Raw genomic sequence first — 17,801 nt, forward strand, 5'->3', positions numbered from 1 at the left:
AAATACGTCTGTGTGTGTGTGAGCGCGCTGGAGAGGGTGTGTGTGCAAGTGGGAGCGAGAGCGTTTATATATGAAAAATTATATGAAATGTGAGCGAGTGCGCGTCTGAGATATATATACGTGTGAGTGTGTGTGTGAGAGCGTATAAGGTGGGTAGGTTGAATGAATGTCAGGATAAGCCAGTTGCCATGTTGTTGTTGTTGCTGTTGGTGGCAGTTATAATAAAAATGTTGCACACACACACACGTAGCCATGCATAGGTAGAGCGCATGTAAAAATATTGATAGTAAACCGGTCGCGTCGTCGTCGTCGCTGCCCGAAGCAACAACAGCAGAAACGACGACAGCGCCGCTGCGCTCGTGTATTCGTATTCGTGCCTCTGTGTGTGTGTGTGTGTGTGTGCCTTAAAAGTATCTCAAAGATATTGTTTGTGTTTTGTGTCAGTGTTATTTTGACGCGCGTGCTGAACGTTCGTGCCGCAGAGAGACCAAGCGATTCCGCCACTGAGCTAACACACCGACCACTATTCCCGTTTCTATACAAAATACTACAAATATTTAGCGAGTGCGCGTACAATTTCCAAATTCCAATCAGATTGTGACAAAGTGTCCATAACAATATATCGCCCAATCCCATATATATATATGTATGTATGTGTGTGTGTATATGTAGATATGTGTTGAGTTCGAGTTGAAGATGAAACTTGCAGTAAATTGCTATCGAAAAGCCGACGGAAAAACACAATCGTGCAAATAATTGAAGCAATCCAATTCAGGAAAAAAAAAATAGAAAAAACTGACTGATCAGCAGGCTTGAACGTTGCCGTTATCGTTCCCATTACCGTTACCGTTACGCACAGTGCGACAGGGCGAGCGACCATGGGTCGAATTACACGCGCATGACATATCATCCATATTATTTGGCCAACTGGCGCCAAAATACAGAACACACTCTTCTAATTTCCACCCATTCCAACACAATGTTTGATACGTGCTAAGCAAGGAGCAGACCAAGAAGCAGAAGTAGAAGAAGAAGACGAAGCGGCAGCAGCAGATATAATAGAAATTCAATTCAATTCAAATCCAAAACAAAACCAAACAAACGACAAATTCTGCATTCTTGATAAGACATCACTTGCCCAAAGGTTTTTGTGTGCAATGCGTAGTGACTTCAAGGATAATCACCAGGAGACCATCAATAAAATGATACAATTTGGTACCGTTAAATATGGCATTGTCAAACAGCTGAAGGATCGCGCCAGAAGCGCCGAGAAAGGTGAGTTACAAGAGCTTGGAATATTTTTAATAGAATAGAGCGAAATACTATCCAATACTATCTGAAGTATACGTCATATAGAGAGCTACTTATATCTTTGTGTAAGTTTTATGTTCGCATTCCTGTTTTCGACAAATTGAATCGAAACTAATGAAGTTTTTATATTTTAATTAATATGCTGATTTCGATGATGCTTTATAGATTCCATAAAAAGCCCACTGAATAATTATTAATGTTTATGCATTTATTAGCTTTGTCCGCGGCTAATGGTAACAGTTATGGCCACTACTGTTAAGGCCGTGGCCAACTCCAAAAACACGCTAATCAAGCAATTTGTGCATATCAAGAATTTAGAGCTTATTTGGATATTAATGCCGAAATGCGAATAATATGTGGAGTGCTTACAGAAGTAACTGTAGTTTATGAGCAACATTAATATTAATCATTTCGCTTAGCATAAAATTAATCAATTTGGTGTCAAATGAAGCCAAAGATTAAGTCAGAGCGAATTGCTTAAATGCGCTTCGTTATGTAAATCGAAAGGTGCTTTTAAGCCAAGACTCGAAAAAGGCTATATACATATATATACATATGTTTATAGATATACATATATATTTATAGATTAAAGCTGCATTCATTTAAATCATATTGCTGAAATCCAAATTGATTTGTATTAATAAAAAATAAGCAAATCATTTTTAAACTCGCATCAAGCAAAAAGTTTTAGAGAGAAAGGGGTGGAGCATGTAACATGCGAGCGAGCGAGAGAGAGGGAGATAGATAGTCTGTGTGTAAGAAATATAGTGACAAAAGAAGGCTTTCAAGGCACTTAAATAAAAATTTTATCGTTTCCCAAAAAAGAAAGAAAAACTGGAAATGACATAAATTCAAATTGTAATATTTTGAGAAAAAAAAAAAAAAAACAAAACTGTTGCATATATTAACAACCATCGAAACACTAATATTTATTTATGTTGCGGACATTTCTAAAAATTTTCAACACTTGGCTACCATTTTTTTCCGTTTCATGTTGATTTTTTTTTTATCGGAAAACGCTTTTAAGCGGTCCAAATTTCCAGTTACAGTTTTATTTATTTTTTTTTAATTTATTTATTTTTAATTTTATTATTTTCTATTGTGTTTTGGTTTGTTCAAAAATGACAAATTTGTTAATTAACCCAAAACTGGTTCAGTTATTTGTTGATTCTGTTTATGTTTTAGTCAGTTTTTGGTTTTTGGGTTCGTTGAGAGTAGTCTATCGACTTTCTACTTTATGATTGTATAATAGACCATTAATGATCATTTAAACACACTGAAATTGTACTAAAAGCCGCCGCGCATCAATATATTATTCGATTTTTGATTAAGGGCCTTCAAATGATGCATCATCAGACATTTTCGGGCATTATTCATACGGCTGCAGGTGTTTCGCCTCTATGGCAAAACATGCTCATTTTTCTTGGCTAAGCTTGAACTGAAATATATAGAATTTTGTGGGGATTTATCAATTTTAGCGCGTGCTGTTATACATATGAATATGTATACCCTATAGATCTCTATACATATATTTATTTATACATTATATATCATTTGGTTAAATTCTATTTCTGCTGAGCCTTAATAAATATATGCACTCATTAGTCTGGCATCATAAATTAGACAAATATCGAAATAGCAGAAAATAGTTTGAAAAAATATAATTTGCTTGCTCACATAATGAAGGGGTATTTAGATTTTTTTTCGGATTTTAAAGTATTGAAACAATCGAAATATTTAAATGCTAAATTATTAATATATTTATGAACTGATATATTTATATATTAGTATACTGAAATATTGACAAATTGATTTAAATAAATATTGAAGCTTAAAACATTGACATGTTAACATATTGTAACATTGATAAGTTGGTATATATAAAAATTGATATATTGATGATATATAAAAATTTATATATTGATATACTCAACTATTTTTTAAGATATTGATAAGTTTAAATATAGAAATATTGGCATATTGGTGTATTGAAATATTGACATATATAAATATTGACACATTTATACATTAAAAGCTTGATACAATATTTTATATATTGAAAATATTGAAATATTTATATATTGAAAATATTGAAATATTTATATATTGAAAATATTGATATTTATTGAATATTTTAATATTGAGATATTGAAACATGAAAATATTTGAAATATTGAAATAGTTGAATTATTTGACTATCGAAATATTGAATTATTAAAAGTTGTATTATGAAATATAGATATATAAATATTTAAGTATTGAAATAGTCGTATATTTTTGTCTTATAAAGATCTACAGTTCCTCTTCAAATGTGTATATCTCTATAGATACGTTTCTCATTCTAGTATATTATTAAACTATAAAAAAATTAATAGATAGAAACTCTCTATCATAGCTAGATGACGAAGATCTTCAGATACTTGAGCATCCGCTGAGAACATGAATCAGACGAGTAACTCCATTTGGGTATACTCCATCTTACAGCACATTAGATCATAGCATAACAAAGTCTTAGATCACTCTAAAACTCCCCCACAGATAGTTCTATAAGCTGTTACAGGCTCCGCCCCTCTCAAAGCTGGACAAATCAAAGAAAAAACTTGAATTTTTAAATTGGTTTAATGACTTTGAGTGCTCGAGCGTGTGTTATGTAGTCAGTGCTCTGACTTATGATTGATATATGGATCAAGTACAGCAGAAATATGTATTCGCTTTTGATATGCAATTCGTATTATTTGTTGGAGCCGAGCAAAAGTCAATGACAATTAATTATTTAATTATTTTTATTTATGCGCTCCTCCTTCTGTTTTTGTTTTATTTCATTTATTTTGTGATATATTTCCATTTTGGTGCTGCTTCAAGTTCCGTAGGCCAATTTTAATGAATTCATTTGTGGTACGTCTTCTGCCTCTTCTTGTTCTTCTTTTTACTTATGTATGCTTGAAATTCATATAAATGAAATTCAATTTGAACCGAGTGTCAATTTCATGCCGAGCTCGTGGAATCCGCAGCGCAACGGGCGATCGACAATGGACTTGGATATTATCAAATTATGCAGTATGTGCTACATACTCGTACAATGTATCTTCAGTGTCGCAGTTTCTGTTGCTTTCAAGTTGTTTTGCATTTTCTACATGGCTGCACAACAACAACAAACAACAAACAGCACAAAAAAAAAAAAAAAAAAAAAAATAGAAAAATCATTGACTTGCACTCTATGTACCTACGTATATAGCCCGACTCATTTGCATATTGAATATCATGATGGAATAATTGAAGCGTTCGTCAATGTAAAAACGTCAATGTAAAACAATAAATGAAAATGTAGAAAACAGCGAAACTAAGTTGAACCAAACTGAACCCTAGTCTGTTTCCAGTACGGTATTTAAATGAATTCAGCGTTCCCCCACACCTACAATAATTGATTTGGTTCAAGTCAAATGCTTAACCAAACACAATTTCTCACACTGATTTGAGGTGCCAAAATATTTGCCGCTCAACAACTAATATAAATTGATGCAAACATCATTTGACACTGGGCTAAACTTTAAATCGGAAATTTTGTTGCTAGATTTTAGAAAAGTTTTGGCATGTTTTTGTTTTTGTCTTTTCTTCTGTATTCTTTTGTATTTTATTTGAATTTAGTGCTTTGCTCGGGTCGCACAAATGAATTTATGGCTTGACTTAATCCACCTTGGAACAACTTTGTGCAGCTCAATAGAATTTATGTCGTCACTGCAAATTGTTTTCTCTCAGAATACATATGGATAATAATGAAATTTCATAAAAATACAAACGAAAAATATATGTATGTATGTTGGCTGTATGAGAAATGAATGCAGTTCGTTGTCTTGGCCAAGACGATAAACAAAATTTGTTGGCAATTGCATAAACGACTTAGCCATGTTCGATTCGATTTGTTGACAATTTTATGGGCATCATAATACGATTTGCTGTTACATTTTTACGGCCGCTTGTCAGCTGGAACAAAGCGACCGCCTCTCGATTTTACGGCGCCCATTAAACTTAATTTTAATTAATTAAAACAACATACACTTATCAGTTATAATTATAATTATATATTTTTTTGTTCTCTTCTTCTGCTTTTTTGCTTATTTCGTTAAGCATTTTCGTTTGAACCCGCTTCAAAAATCCAGTACAACAGAGTAATAATATTTATTTATTTTTGTTTTTTTGTTTTTCGGCACGTTAACGAGACGCGACACTTGAAATCTTTTCGCAGTTGCATTGGGCGGGCGGCAAATCAAATACAAAAATGTATAAAGCAATAATGAGAGTTATAAATACAGATTCCCAAATGAGGAACAGCGCTTTCAGATCCCATCGTCATCAGCGTCGTCATCGTAATATTCGCTTTAAAAATAATAATTATATTAATGCGATCGATATGCAAATCAACTGAGATAGCGAGCCGTTCAGCCGCTCAGCCGCTCAGCCGCTCGGCCGAGACGTTGCTATTGCGAGCCTGTTGTAGAAAACTCGCTCGACTCGTTTTGATTTGTGCAGAAATATGCTTTATTATAGCCTGAGTTTGAGTCCGAGCTTGAGTTGGCTTTGAGTCGAGGCGAGCGAGGCTGCGAATGGAGACTCATCTCGTTTCGTGGCTCTGCTTATCATAAATTATGTTTTATGGCCGCTGCGCATGCGAGCTAAATCTTCTTCTGGCTCGCTCAATATTGAAGATATAGAACAGAAACAAACCCAAAATCGAAAACAAAAAACATTTGTTTCACTGTCTTTCATTTGGGCCTTTTGGACCAGCAAATGTCAGCTGTTTTCTTGTTGCTTTCGCACTCTGATTGAAGGCAAAAAGTTATGTTCACAACAGGTGAGAATCGGCTGGTGAGCAACAGCAAATTACTAATTGGTTTCCAAAAACAAGCATTGACGAAGTGGCGAACGGGCCAACTGGCTGACTCGACAGCCACAAGAAATGTAATTGCATTTAGTTAGCAGCAGAAGCAGCAGCAGCAGCAGCAACAACAACAATAACAACATCGCCGCATTGCAATGAACAATTGCTAACGATTAAGTCATATATGCGACATTGCAATGGTCAGCAGCAGCAGCGGCAGTAGCGGCGGCGGAGCTGCATATAAAAAAGGAAAACATTGGCTGTAGCACTGGGCAGCAGGTGTGGGGCATGCGGGGGAGTCTTACAACTAAACCAGGTAGCAGTAGCAGCAGCAACATGTTGCCAACAGTCCCGGCTGCTGGCAGCGACAACAAGTTATTGTTGCTGTTGCCATTGCCAAGTGTGCACACTGGAGCCAGCATCGGCGAAACATAGCAAGAACTATTGCTGGACATGTCATAGAAAGGCATTTCACGGGAATCACCGCAGAGCAGAGCACGAACAGTAGGAGATTCAGTTAACACAAAAATATATTCAATACATATGCATTCAGATATCAGGCGATTTATGCACAGATAGACTTAAATTGCCATAAGAAGGCATTTCATAGAAATGCAAGTGCGATTAGTAACGCATATTAAATATACATATATAATATAGGCAATAATTAATAGGGATATATATAGATAGTAATGTTAAGCAACACCAAAATACATATTTAGTAAATTTAAAGACATCTCTTCGTTCAGAATGCTTCAAATTTGTATAAAAATTGAAATGAACATATTTGAAGAGAAGCTGTCAGATAGTTAGATATTTTGATATTGATACATTATACATTATACTTCACATTGTATTCATATGTATTAAGGGAACAAAAAAATACACATAGACATAAATATTCACAATAATAATAATAATAAAATAATACAAGTATAATTATTACAAAACAATTTCCCAATAAATGAACCTGACTTGAAATTCTAATCATTCGTTGAATCTTCACATAAATTCGTGCAAATTTCCCATCGTATTCAGTTTCCGTCTCTGTCTTGAGGCTGTCAAACTAATTTCAAAGATTTTCAATGCGCATAAGTAAATACAATTGAAATATAAATTTAATTTCCATTTTGCTTTGGTTCATGTAAAACTGATGTTAATTTCCATTCATGTGTGATTTGTGTGTGTTTATTTCGGCAGACATAGCAAGTGATCAGGAGGATAATGGCGCCTGCTCGCCGCTGACGACTGCGACGGCCAGCGCCAGTCCGTTGGGCAACAGTCCGTGCCCCAGCCGCAGCAGTCCGCAGCCTCGGAGCGAGGACGAGGCGGAGCGGGAGACGGCTGTGCCGGCAGCCGGGAAGCAATTGGAGCTGGAGAAGACAGCAGAGCTGGCCAACGAGGAGCGGCTAGAGGATAATGCGTATGAGACAATCGCAGATCATAATCATAACAACAACAACAACAACATCATGACTAAGCCGCCCGTTGAGCAGGAGATGGAGACGAACGCGAACGCGAACGCAAATGCGAATGGCTCGATGCCGAACTCACCCACAGCAGCGAGCTCAGCGCTGGAGGAGGAGGCGCCGGCGGCGGCGGCAGGTGGCCAAGCCATATGCCCCGAAAAGGAGATGAGTGTGGATGTTGAGATGCAGGAGTCGGCAGCGGCAGAACGCAAGGTCTCGAGCACGCCGCCAGCGAGCAACGCTGCGGATGGAGCCGCGGCAGCAGCGGCAGCTCAGCAATTCGGCGCCACGCCTGTCACCCTGGAGGCCATACAGAACATGCAGATGGCCATTGCGCAGTTCGCGGCCAAGACGATTGCGAACGGCGCCTCCGGAACGGACAACGAGGCGGCCATGAAGCAGCTGGCCTTCCTGCAGCAGACGCTCTTCAATCTGCAGCAGCAGCAGCTCTTTCAGATCCAGCTGATTCAGCAACTGCAATCGCAGCTGGCCCTCAACCAGGCCAAGCAGAACGAGGACGAGCCCGACGAGGAGCTCGAGCCGGAGGAGCGCGAGGACGGCGAGACAGACACCTACGAGGAGGAGGAGCGCATCGCCGACATGGAGCTGCGCCAGAAGGCGGAGGCGCGCATGGCCGAGTCGAAGGCGCGGCAGCATCTCATCAATGCGGGCGTGCCCATGCGGGAGCGATCTCGATCCCGATCCACCTCGCCGGCGGCCTCGTCGCTGTCGACGTCGTCCTCCCAGAAGCGCCGGCGCACAGACGACGGCAGCGCCAAGCCGGCCAGCGGGCAGAGCGCGAAGCTCTTTGGCGAGCAGGACAGCACGCAGGATGCGCTCTCCAAGCTCAAGGAGATGGAGAACATGCCACTGCCCTTCGGCTCCGATCTGGCCTCGAGCATCATCACCAACCACGACGACTTGCCGGAGCCCAACTCCCTGGACCTGCTGCAGAAGCGCACCCAGGAGGTGCTCGACTCCGCCTCCCAGGGCATCCTGGCCAACAACATGGCCGACGACTTTGCGTTCGGCGACAAGGCCGGCGAGGGCAAGGGCCGCAACGAGCCGTTCTTCAAGCACCGCTGCCGGTACTGCGGCAAGGTGTTCGGCTCCGACTCGGCGCTCCAGATCCACATTCGCTCCCACACGGGCGAGCGGCCCTTCAAGTGCAATGTGTGCGGCAGCCGCTTCACCACCAAGGGCAACCTCAAGGTGCACTTCCAGCGCCACTCGCAGAAGTTTCCGCACGTGGCCATGAACGCGACGCCCATACCGGAGCACATGGACAAGTTCCATCCGCCGCTGCTCGATCAGATGTCGCCGGACAGCTCGCCGACGCAGTCGCCGGCTCCGGCGCCCGGTCTGCCGCCCACGTCGACGTCCGCCCTCACACAGATGCAGTCCTCGATGTCGTTCGGCTCGAGTGCTGCCTTCCCGGGGCTGCAGGGCATGTACCGCCCGCCCATGGAACTGTTGAAGTCTCTGGGCGCGGCTGCTGGCAGCGCGGCAGGACTGCCGCATCCCTTCTTCCCCCAGATGCCAGGACTGGGTGCGGCACTGAAGCACACGCAGCAGCAGCAGCAGCAACAACAACAACAACAGCAGCAGCCAAATCAGGAGATGCCAACGGATCTGCGCAAGTCCTCAGGTCCGAGCTCGCCGCATGAGGAGGAATCCGAGCACATTCAGGTGGCCAATCTGCCAGTGAAAACGGAGCTGATGGAGGAGGAGCGACCGGAGAATGCAGCCGAGCAGCAGGCAGCAGCTGACTGCGCCGATTCGGACCCAGAGCCCGAGCCACTGCCGCTTGAGGTGCGGATAAAGGAGGAGCGTGTGGACGACGAACAGGAGCAGGAGCAGGAGCAACAGCAGGGGCGGGAGCAAGAGCAGGGGCAGGACCAAGAGCGACTGCCCCAATCGGAGGCGCTCAGCCGGCGCACGCCCACGCCTTCGGGCTCAACTGCCGCACAGAGCCCACCGCCCATGCACCACCGCCACCATCATCACGCTCACCCCCATTCCGGCGCAATGCCCGCCTACCCGCCCGTGGTGCAGCCCATCCAGCCGCCAGGCATCCTGCACGCCCACTGCTCGCCCAGCTCGCAGTCGCATCTCGATCAGCTGCCGACGCCCGGACAGCTGCCGCCGACGATGGCTCAGCGCGAGGAGTTCTTCGCGGAGCGGTTTCCCCTGAACTTCACCACCAAGACGCTGTCCCCGGAGCACCACTCGCCCATACGCTCGCCCGCCGGCCACGCGCATGCGCACATACCGCGCTCGCCCTTCTTCAATCCCATCAAGCACGAGATGGCCGCCCTCTTGCCACGCCCACACAGCAACGACAACTCGTGGGAGAACTTCATCGAGGTGTCGAATACCTCGGAGACGATGAAGCTCAAGGAGCTCATGAAAAACAAAAAGATCACCGACCCCAATCAGTGCGTCGTCTGCGACCGGGTTCTCTCCTGCAAGAGTGCGCTCCAGATGCACTACCGCACCCACACGGGCGAGCGGCCCTTCAAGTGCCGCATCTGCGGCCGCGCCTTCACCACCAAGGGCAACCTGAAGACCCACATGGCTGTGCACAAGATCCGGCCGCCCATGCGCAACTTCCACCAGTGCCCCGTCTGCCACAAGAAGTACTCCAATGCGCTGGTGCTGCAGCAGCACATCCGCCTGCACACGGGCGAGCCGACGGACTTGACGCCCGAGCAGATCCAGGCGGCCGAGATTCGCGATCCGCCGCCCTCCATGATGCCCGGACACTTCATGAACCCGTTCGCAGCTGCCGCCTTCCACTTCGGGGCGATGCCAGGTGGAGGAGGTCCTGGCGGTCCGCCCGGAGCCGGTGGCATGCCCGGCGGCCCACACAACGGCGCCTTGGGCTCGGAGTCGTCGCAGGGCGACCTGGACGACAACATGGACTGCGGCGATGGCGACGACTTCGACGATGCCTCCTCGGATCACCTATCCAACAGCAACGATCCCACGGCCGATGAGCGCCCGCGCTCGGGCGACGACTTCAAGTCGCTGCTCTTCGAGCAGAAGCTGCGCATCGATCCGACGGGCGTCGTGAACATCAACAGCCATCAGCGCCCCCACTCGGCGGCCAGCAACGCCAACTCCATTGGCTCCGCCTCGGCCTCGCCCTCTGCCCCGACCAGCCCGAGTGAGCAGCCGAAGCCGAGCTGCTCGCCTGTGCGCTCCATCTCGGAGACCTCGCAGGGCGCCCTCGACCTGACGCCACGCGCTGTGCCCCCGCCGGCCGCCTCCTCCAGCTCGCGCTCCCCGCTGCCGCCTCCTGCCGAGCGCAAGGAGAAGACAATCAGCCCGCTCAGCCAGCAGCCGCCGGTGCGCAGTCCGAACGGCCCCGCCTCGCTGCTCTCCGCGCAGCTGCCGCCTTCGGTGGGCATCGACTGCCTGCCGCCCGGCCTGCAGCACCACCTGCAGCAGCAGCACCAGCATCTCATGCAGCAGCAGGCCGCAGTGGCCGCCGCAGCAGCCGCCCAGCATCACCACCATCAGATGCAGCAGCATGCGGCTGCCCTGCACCAGCATCAGGAGCATCTGCGTCGCGAGGCGCAGGAGGCGCAGCAGAAGGCCGCCGCAGCCGCTGCCGCTGCAGCAGCAGCAGCCGCCGCCCAGCGTCAGGCCTCGCCACAGCCCGCGCCCCGCTCCGGCGAGTCCGCGGTCAGCGGCCCGCCCGCCCCACCGAATCCACTGATAACGGCGCGGCCACCCTTCGGCATGTTCCCCAATCTACCGATATTTCCGCCCGCCACCACGCAGAACATGTGCAATGCGATGAACCAAATCGCGCAGTCCGTGATGCCAGCCGCCCCCTTCAACCCGCTGGCGCTCAGCGGCGTGCGCGGCAGCACCACCTGCGGCATCTGCTACAAGACATTCCCCTGCCACTCGGCGCTCGAGATTCACTACAGGAGCCACACCAAGGAGCGGCCCTTCAAGTGCAACATCTGTGATCGCGGCTTCACAACTAAGGTATGTATGGGATAGATGTGGGCAGTTGGGATTGGGATTGGGATTGGGATGACTACACCGATAACAAGAGATCTAACATCCGTCTTTCTGCTCTCTCTCTCCCCCCTCTCGATTCTGTTGCAGGGTAACCTCAAGCAGCACATGCTGACACACAAGATTCGCGACATGGAGCAGGAGACCTTCAGAAATCGTGCAGTAAAGTATGTAAGTCTTCCAATATCACAAACACACACACACACACACGTATACACATTCGATATCAATATCAGATTCCGAAAAGGAATACTGGTATTCAACACACCCAAATCAATTCATACGATATATGTATATTCATACGATATTTCCCTTCGCTTGATCCTTCCCTTTGCAGATGAACGAATGGAGCGACGATCGAGAATAAGTTAATTAATTATCGATAGATTGATCAACAGTAATCCAAATAACGGCCCCTGGCCGTGAAAATAGACTCTCGCAACAATATGATCTCATGCTGTGTTGTGAAGTGCGAGTGAGTGCAAAGTGTGGATGTGGATGTGGATGTGGATGCGCAACGTTGACTACAGTGGGTAAGGCGGCTGGCTACAGTGGCCACTCACTGCTAGCGAAAGGAAAAAGTCGAGTCCTCGAGAGTACGAGATCCATGGGGAGCAAAAGAGCAAATTCTATTAATTGTTTTGAGTTAGCCTAAAAATAAGGCGGGGCATGAAGTGAAAGCAGGCCTCTGATCGATCGCCTGTGATCGCCTGTGATTTTCCTTTCATGATTTCTTTTGCCATGATTTCCCAAATTTTCATTGAGCGATTGCAAAGCTAAAGAAATCATCTTCGAGACGACAGCAAAACACAAACAAACTACAAAATGGCAACTGAAACGTATCCAAAGATGCATCAAAAGCAAAGAGAGAAAAACAATATGAAAACGCCGCTGGATTGCTTTGAAATGAGACTGATAGCGTTTCAGGCTGACAACCTAATATATAACCCTATGTATATGATATATGATATGAAATGCGCCGAGCAAGATCCGAATCGAAACCAATTGAAGGCGTAGTTAAATCAAAATTCGAATTTAAAATCTACACCTAAGGTAACTGTAATCGTAGCGTAATGCCTAATAATAATACAATATATAAATCACAGAGTACATACATACATACATACATTTGCGAAATGTACTCGATGCCTAAGTCCAAACATATTACATCTATATTTCAAATGTGCAATAATAATATGACACGCTATAAATTTAGTCTGGCTTTTGTTTCCTACGTTCGAAATGAATAAAATTTCATTTGACTTTTATTTTATTTTTTTTTTGTTTTGTTCTTTTTAATCACAATGAATCCAGGCAGATAATTTTAACTTGCGTTGCTTCGGTTTGTCTTGAAAAGAAAAACAAAAAAAAAAAAATGATATATTAAATATTAAAAAAAAAAAAAAAATTAATTATAAATAAATACAAAAACAAAAACAGATAAATTGTGATACTAAATGTTAAATTTGTTGGCCAACTGGATAAACAGCCAAAGCCAAGTTGATGTAAAATGCTTTCCATATCACTTATATAACAACTGGCAAATGATGTAAAACAAAACAAAAAGAGAGAAAAACAAAAAACGAAAATTTAAATACCTAAAATTCTATATATAAATGGAGATACTATATTTAACATTCTTAGTTAATTTAGTTGGTAAAGCGCAACGTATTCAAGAAAAAAATGAAAAAAAAAGAAGAAAAAAAAATGCAAATATATTATATAATATCTTATCATTTATTAATTAACTTTGTACGTAAGTTAAGTTGATAACTGGCATAAATTACGATATATATACATACATAATTCATATAGATACAGAAATGTATCTCGATCTGTTTGTAAGCATAGTCTCGTAATTTATTACCCATGGAATGAAATACAAAAAAAAAACGAAGAAAAAATCATAAAGCAAACGAAATACAAATAAAAAGTATACACAAAGTAAAGAAAAAAAAAAAAAAACAAATAAAAAATATGTATTTAATTTATGAAAAATTAATAAACCGACTGTGTTTTTATTTTGCCCAGTTAAGAGCAGCATTCGATACCTCAGCGTTTGTGTGTGTGTGAGTGTTGACGTCTCCGTCGCTTATCGAGATCGTGGCGAATGTTCTGGGAAAACGGAAAAAAGTAAGCGTTCAATTTCGTGGTAAAAGGCCATGAACCTCCAATAATGGCCCATGAATGTTTAGATATTGTAATAAAAATGATTAGTCAAGTTTATTATCGTCATAATCTTTTAATTCGAAATCGAAACGGAATATTGATAGCCAGAGCCAGAGCCACAACTCGAAAGTGCGGAGTGGCCTCATGAGTCCGATCCAAATTCAACAAATATTTGTTGTCCAAAAAAAAAACTTTATATTTCATCTATTTTTATTTTTTTTTTTGGTCACAAATTAATTTATTTTCCTATTAGTTTTTGACCTTTTTTTTTGCTATTATTATTTGTTTTTTATTGTCATTCCGCAGCCAGTTGCTGCGACTCGTTAATCAATTTCTTGTTGACAACGGCATATCATATTTTTTTATAAGGCAATCGCTCGCTGCTTGTGTGGATGTGAGAATACTAAAAGCATCTCGGACTTGAGTTATTTCATTAATACTAATTTCGTATTTTAGTATACTTTGGTAATTAATAATATTTGACTTTCAAGTTCTCAAGAAATCGAATAAGAATTATTACATTTGCATCAGAGATTCTATGAAAATAGGTATGACGAGACTCTTGATCTCTCTCTCTCTCTCTCGTTTGAGTAGTGATGCATTAGCTAACGGAATGAGGTTCTCTTCTGCTCATTAACAAGAAATATATCATGTCGACGAATCCTTTTTACACTTTTGAGCTCCGATAAATGTAGTTTTTTTTCCGTTTTTTTTACGACGCTTCCTAATGGATTTACCACACGAGTGAACTGTGTAAATGTCTTATTTATGCTTGCTTATAAAGCAACATAAAATTTTACTGGCAAATAAAGTTGGCAGTTTACTGGCTTAGCAACAACAGCAACAGCAGCAGCAGCAGCAGCAACAGCAGCAACAATAATAACAAACAACTAACAATCGGCTGATAACTATTAAGATAGAAACGTTGCCTTATTTGGGCTGCGGCACTTGGGCAAATCCTTGAAAACGTTTTGCAATAAATGCAAAAATCCTTACAAATAATATGAGAATTGCTATGGTCGCCGTTTGAGCTTATCGCAGGCATAAAAATACATGCACCCACACACACACACTTACATACACTCGCACACACTCACACACTCGACACCATCAAAACAATCAAAACAAGAAAAATTCACAAATTGCGCGGCTTCAGCTACGCTTCTAAACAGCAACAGTAAACGCTCCCCCGATCCGACTGATTGTCAATATTGGCCCAAAGTCATCATTGCGGCCATACAGTGGGCCAAGAACTGTAGGTAGGTGAGCAAAATATATATAGCTATATATAGAAGGAACAAAATACAGATCCTTTGCAATAGATTAAAATATTATTTTTAAAATTATCAAAATATTTTTATTTATATGTATTATATTTTATTTACTATACTTTAATATTTATATATTTACTATATATTATTACTATATTATATTATATATATTATAGTATTATATTTTTTCTTTACGATCAAGGCTTAACTTTATAATATCTTCTAAGTATTTGGAGACAATGTGATTTCAAAATTTAATTAAAATAAATTTTCCACTGAATAAAATCTATTGAACCTCATTATAAATAAAAGAAATAAAAACTAAATATTAAATTAAATAAAAAACATGTATATCTATCTTATCCAATCCACTGTAAAATATCTAAAACTCTTGCAACATTTTATGCCCTAACATGCCCGAATCTCCCCACTGTGCCACTAGACAATACAGCTCCCAACAAGCGAACATAGACAACAACACTTTAATACGAAAAATCTAACGATTTGTTTGCACTTTTATTATTTCCTGCTGCTAAAATTGTCACAAAATAAAAATAACAAACGAAAATCAGAAACCGAACGGAACATGGGCCGCAGTGCAGCAACTCCCCACTGTAGAGTCGCCGCCTGTGCCGCCTCCTGCCGCCGCAGTTCGGCTGCTAAGCTCCTTAATGGTTTTGGGGTATCTGTATCTATCTGGCAGTGTCAGTTTGGCACATCATTTGGCCGACACACAATGGCAGCGGCTGCCTTTGAGTTGCGCCTGCATTTTGATGGCGGCAGATTCCGAGGTACTGCCTGGGATATGGATATGGTGGCCACTTATCAGGCTGCCTCGGCGCAGCAGCGTCGTCTCAGCTAGGCGGCGGTTGACATACGCTCGCATTTATGCAACATTATGCACAGGATTAGCTGGACAGCAGCCTCCCATTTGACCGGCCCTCGCCTCCCCTGCAGACGCTGTGCCATTCACGGAGGAAGAGCCAAGACCTTCTTCTCTCGGACACGTGTGTGGTGCGTGCTGGGCGTGCCATAAGCCTCTGTTTGTGTTTGGGTAATTGATATGATCAAAATATTACATATTTTATTTGCGGTGACAAATGTTCAAAGTATCTTTAGTTAAAGTCCGTGCCATATACAGATATATACATATGTATGTATGTATATCTGGTTATATTGAAAAGCCGCTGGCAAACGATAGATATAATTCAAAAGGTTTGAGCCCTGCCCCAAAGGCGTTGACCAAACGAACTGATTGCCGCTGACAGCCGGACAGAGCCGGGCTCGACTGCGTTGGCCAATGCGATTTGTTGCTTGGCTGCACCGCCTCAACGCCCACACATTCCGAAGGGAGGCAATGGCGATGTGATTACATGCAAAATGAAAATACAACAAAACACAAACAGAAGAACTGAAAAAAAAAAAACCAGAATAAAGCGAAGCAATTTTTGCCAGCAGAGCTAGCTTTTGGGTAAAATTACTAGAGTTGAAGCTGCGATGGCAGGAGATAACTAGATGCAAAGCAGCGTTGGCACTGTTAGATAGTGTATGTACAGTTAGCCAGCGGTATCCAATAATACCCGCAATCCCAGCAGCAATTTTGAAAATTTCACTCCCCACGTCCCCGCGACTCCTCGACTCCTCGGCTCCCCGCTGCCTTCTCAATTACATTTCCAGTGATTTGTTTGCTGCACTCCGTCGGCATTTGTGGCTCTGTTGGCACCGCTGACTGGGCTAGCGACTGATGATGGGTCTTCCATTGAGTCGATCTAATTTCTCATGGCGGAATCATCGATTCATCGTTTTGTGTTGCACCGTAAATAACTGCGCTTCAGCCAGAAACTGCCAACCCCGGATACGAATATCAATCGGAATCGGACTCGGAGTCGGACTCGGAGTCGCAGTCGCAGTTGGAGTATGTTGTTCGCCTGCCATCCAGTTGTTGATGTGTCTACCAGCAGCAACTGAAGCTGCCTCTCTTGGCAGCCCCAGCAGCCCAATCAATCCATTTCCAACCACTTCACTCCACTGCCAGTGCTGCCACACCACCCACAGCCGCCGCTCGTGTTTTTTGATGCCAAATCTAAGCGGTTCAAATATATTTCCCCCTGATTTGGGAGCAAAAACGCGGCATAATTGCCGTTTTGTTTGCTGCGAACACAGCAGAGGAGTGCAAACCGTCAGTAGAAAAGAGACAGGCAAAGAGGGAGCGAGAGAGCAGAGAGTGGTTCTCTCTCTGTCAAACAAGAATTGCACAATTTAAATAGCCACACATATTAGTAAGCATTTTGTGCATTTGCTACGGCTTTTGTATTTTTCTGGTTTTCCATACACGTTCACAAAAGAGAAGAGAGTATATACGTGTTACTGCTAAACTGTTCCCATGACCACACAAATACCACACGGGGTATTTCAGCTAGTGAAAATAGGTTAAATATGATGAGGATTGACGAACCTTACTAGAAACCATAAATGGAATACTTTCTCCTGGAAATATATATAAGGCTAACATAAAATATTTACAAAATCTGCAAGATGATAAAAGTTGACTTAGGGACAAGGCATAGCATATCAGCCACTGCAGAAACTAGAGTTAACGACATCTATGACTAATCTATTTTCTTGTTAGGACAGTAAACTTGGTTGGCATGAATTCACGCTTAAAGTAAA

The 17,801-nt window shown here is 43.0% G+C and overlaps 1 protein-coding gene across 2 annotated transcripts; it reads left to right on the plus strand.

Moving 5' to 3' along the window:
• Window positions 1-306: 306 nt before the first annotated feature.
• On the plus strand, window positions 307-13,667 carry salm (spalt major). Of its 2 annotated transcripts, none has more exons than XM_030384127.2 (4): window positions 307-1,275; window positions 7,388-11,658; window positions 11,782-11,862; window positions 12,029-13,667. In XM_030384127.2, the coding sequence occupies exons 1-4, from the start codon at window positions 1,158-1,160 to the stop codon at window positions 12,056-12,058; spliced, it is 4,500 nt and encodes a 1,499-aa protein (XP_030239987.1). In that variant the 5' UTR covers window positions 307-1,157; the 3' UTR covers window positions 12,059-13,667. The 2 variants fall into 2 exon arrangements, with proteins under 2 accessions (XP_030239987.1, XP_030239988.1); XM_030384128.2 differs by having other exon boundaries at window positions 11,782-11,858.
• The last annotated feature ends 4,134 nt before the right edge of the window (window positions 13,668-17,801 follow it).

This window comes from Drosophila navojoa, chromosome 3, assembly GCF_054131105.1.
Source record: "Drosophila navojoa isolate 15081-1374.11 chromosome 3, UAZ_NAV_1.0, whole genome shotgun sequence".
NCBI classification, from domain to species: domain Eukaryota; kingdom Metazoa; phylum Arthropoda; class Insecta; order Diptera; family Drosophilidae; genus Drosophila; species Drosophila navojoa.

Coding starts and splice junctions, on each gene's coding strand:
- salm (XM_030384127.2), top strand. CDS start 1,158: ATGCGTAGTGACTTCAAGGATAATCACCAGGAGACCATCAATAAAATG. Junction 11,659..11,781: donor ATCGCGGCTTCACAACTAAG/GTATGTATGGGA, acceptor ATTCTGTTGCAG/GGTAACCTCAAGCAGCACAT. Junction 11,863..12,028: donor GAAATCGTGCAGTAAAGTAT/GTAAGTCTTCCA, acceptor TTCCCTTTGCAG/ATGAACGAATGGAGCGACGA.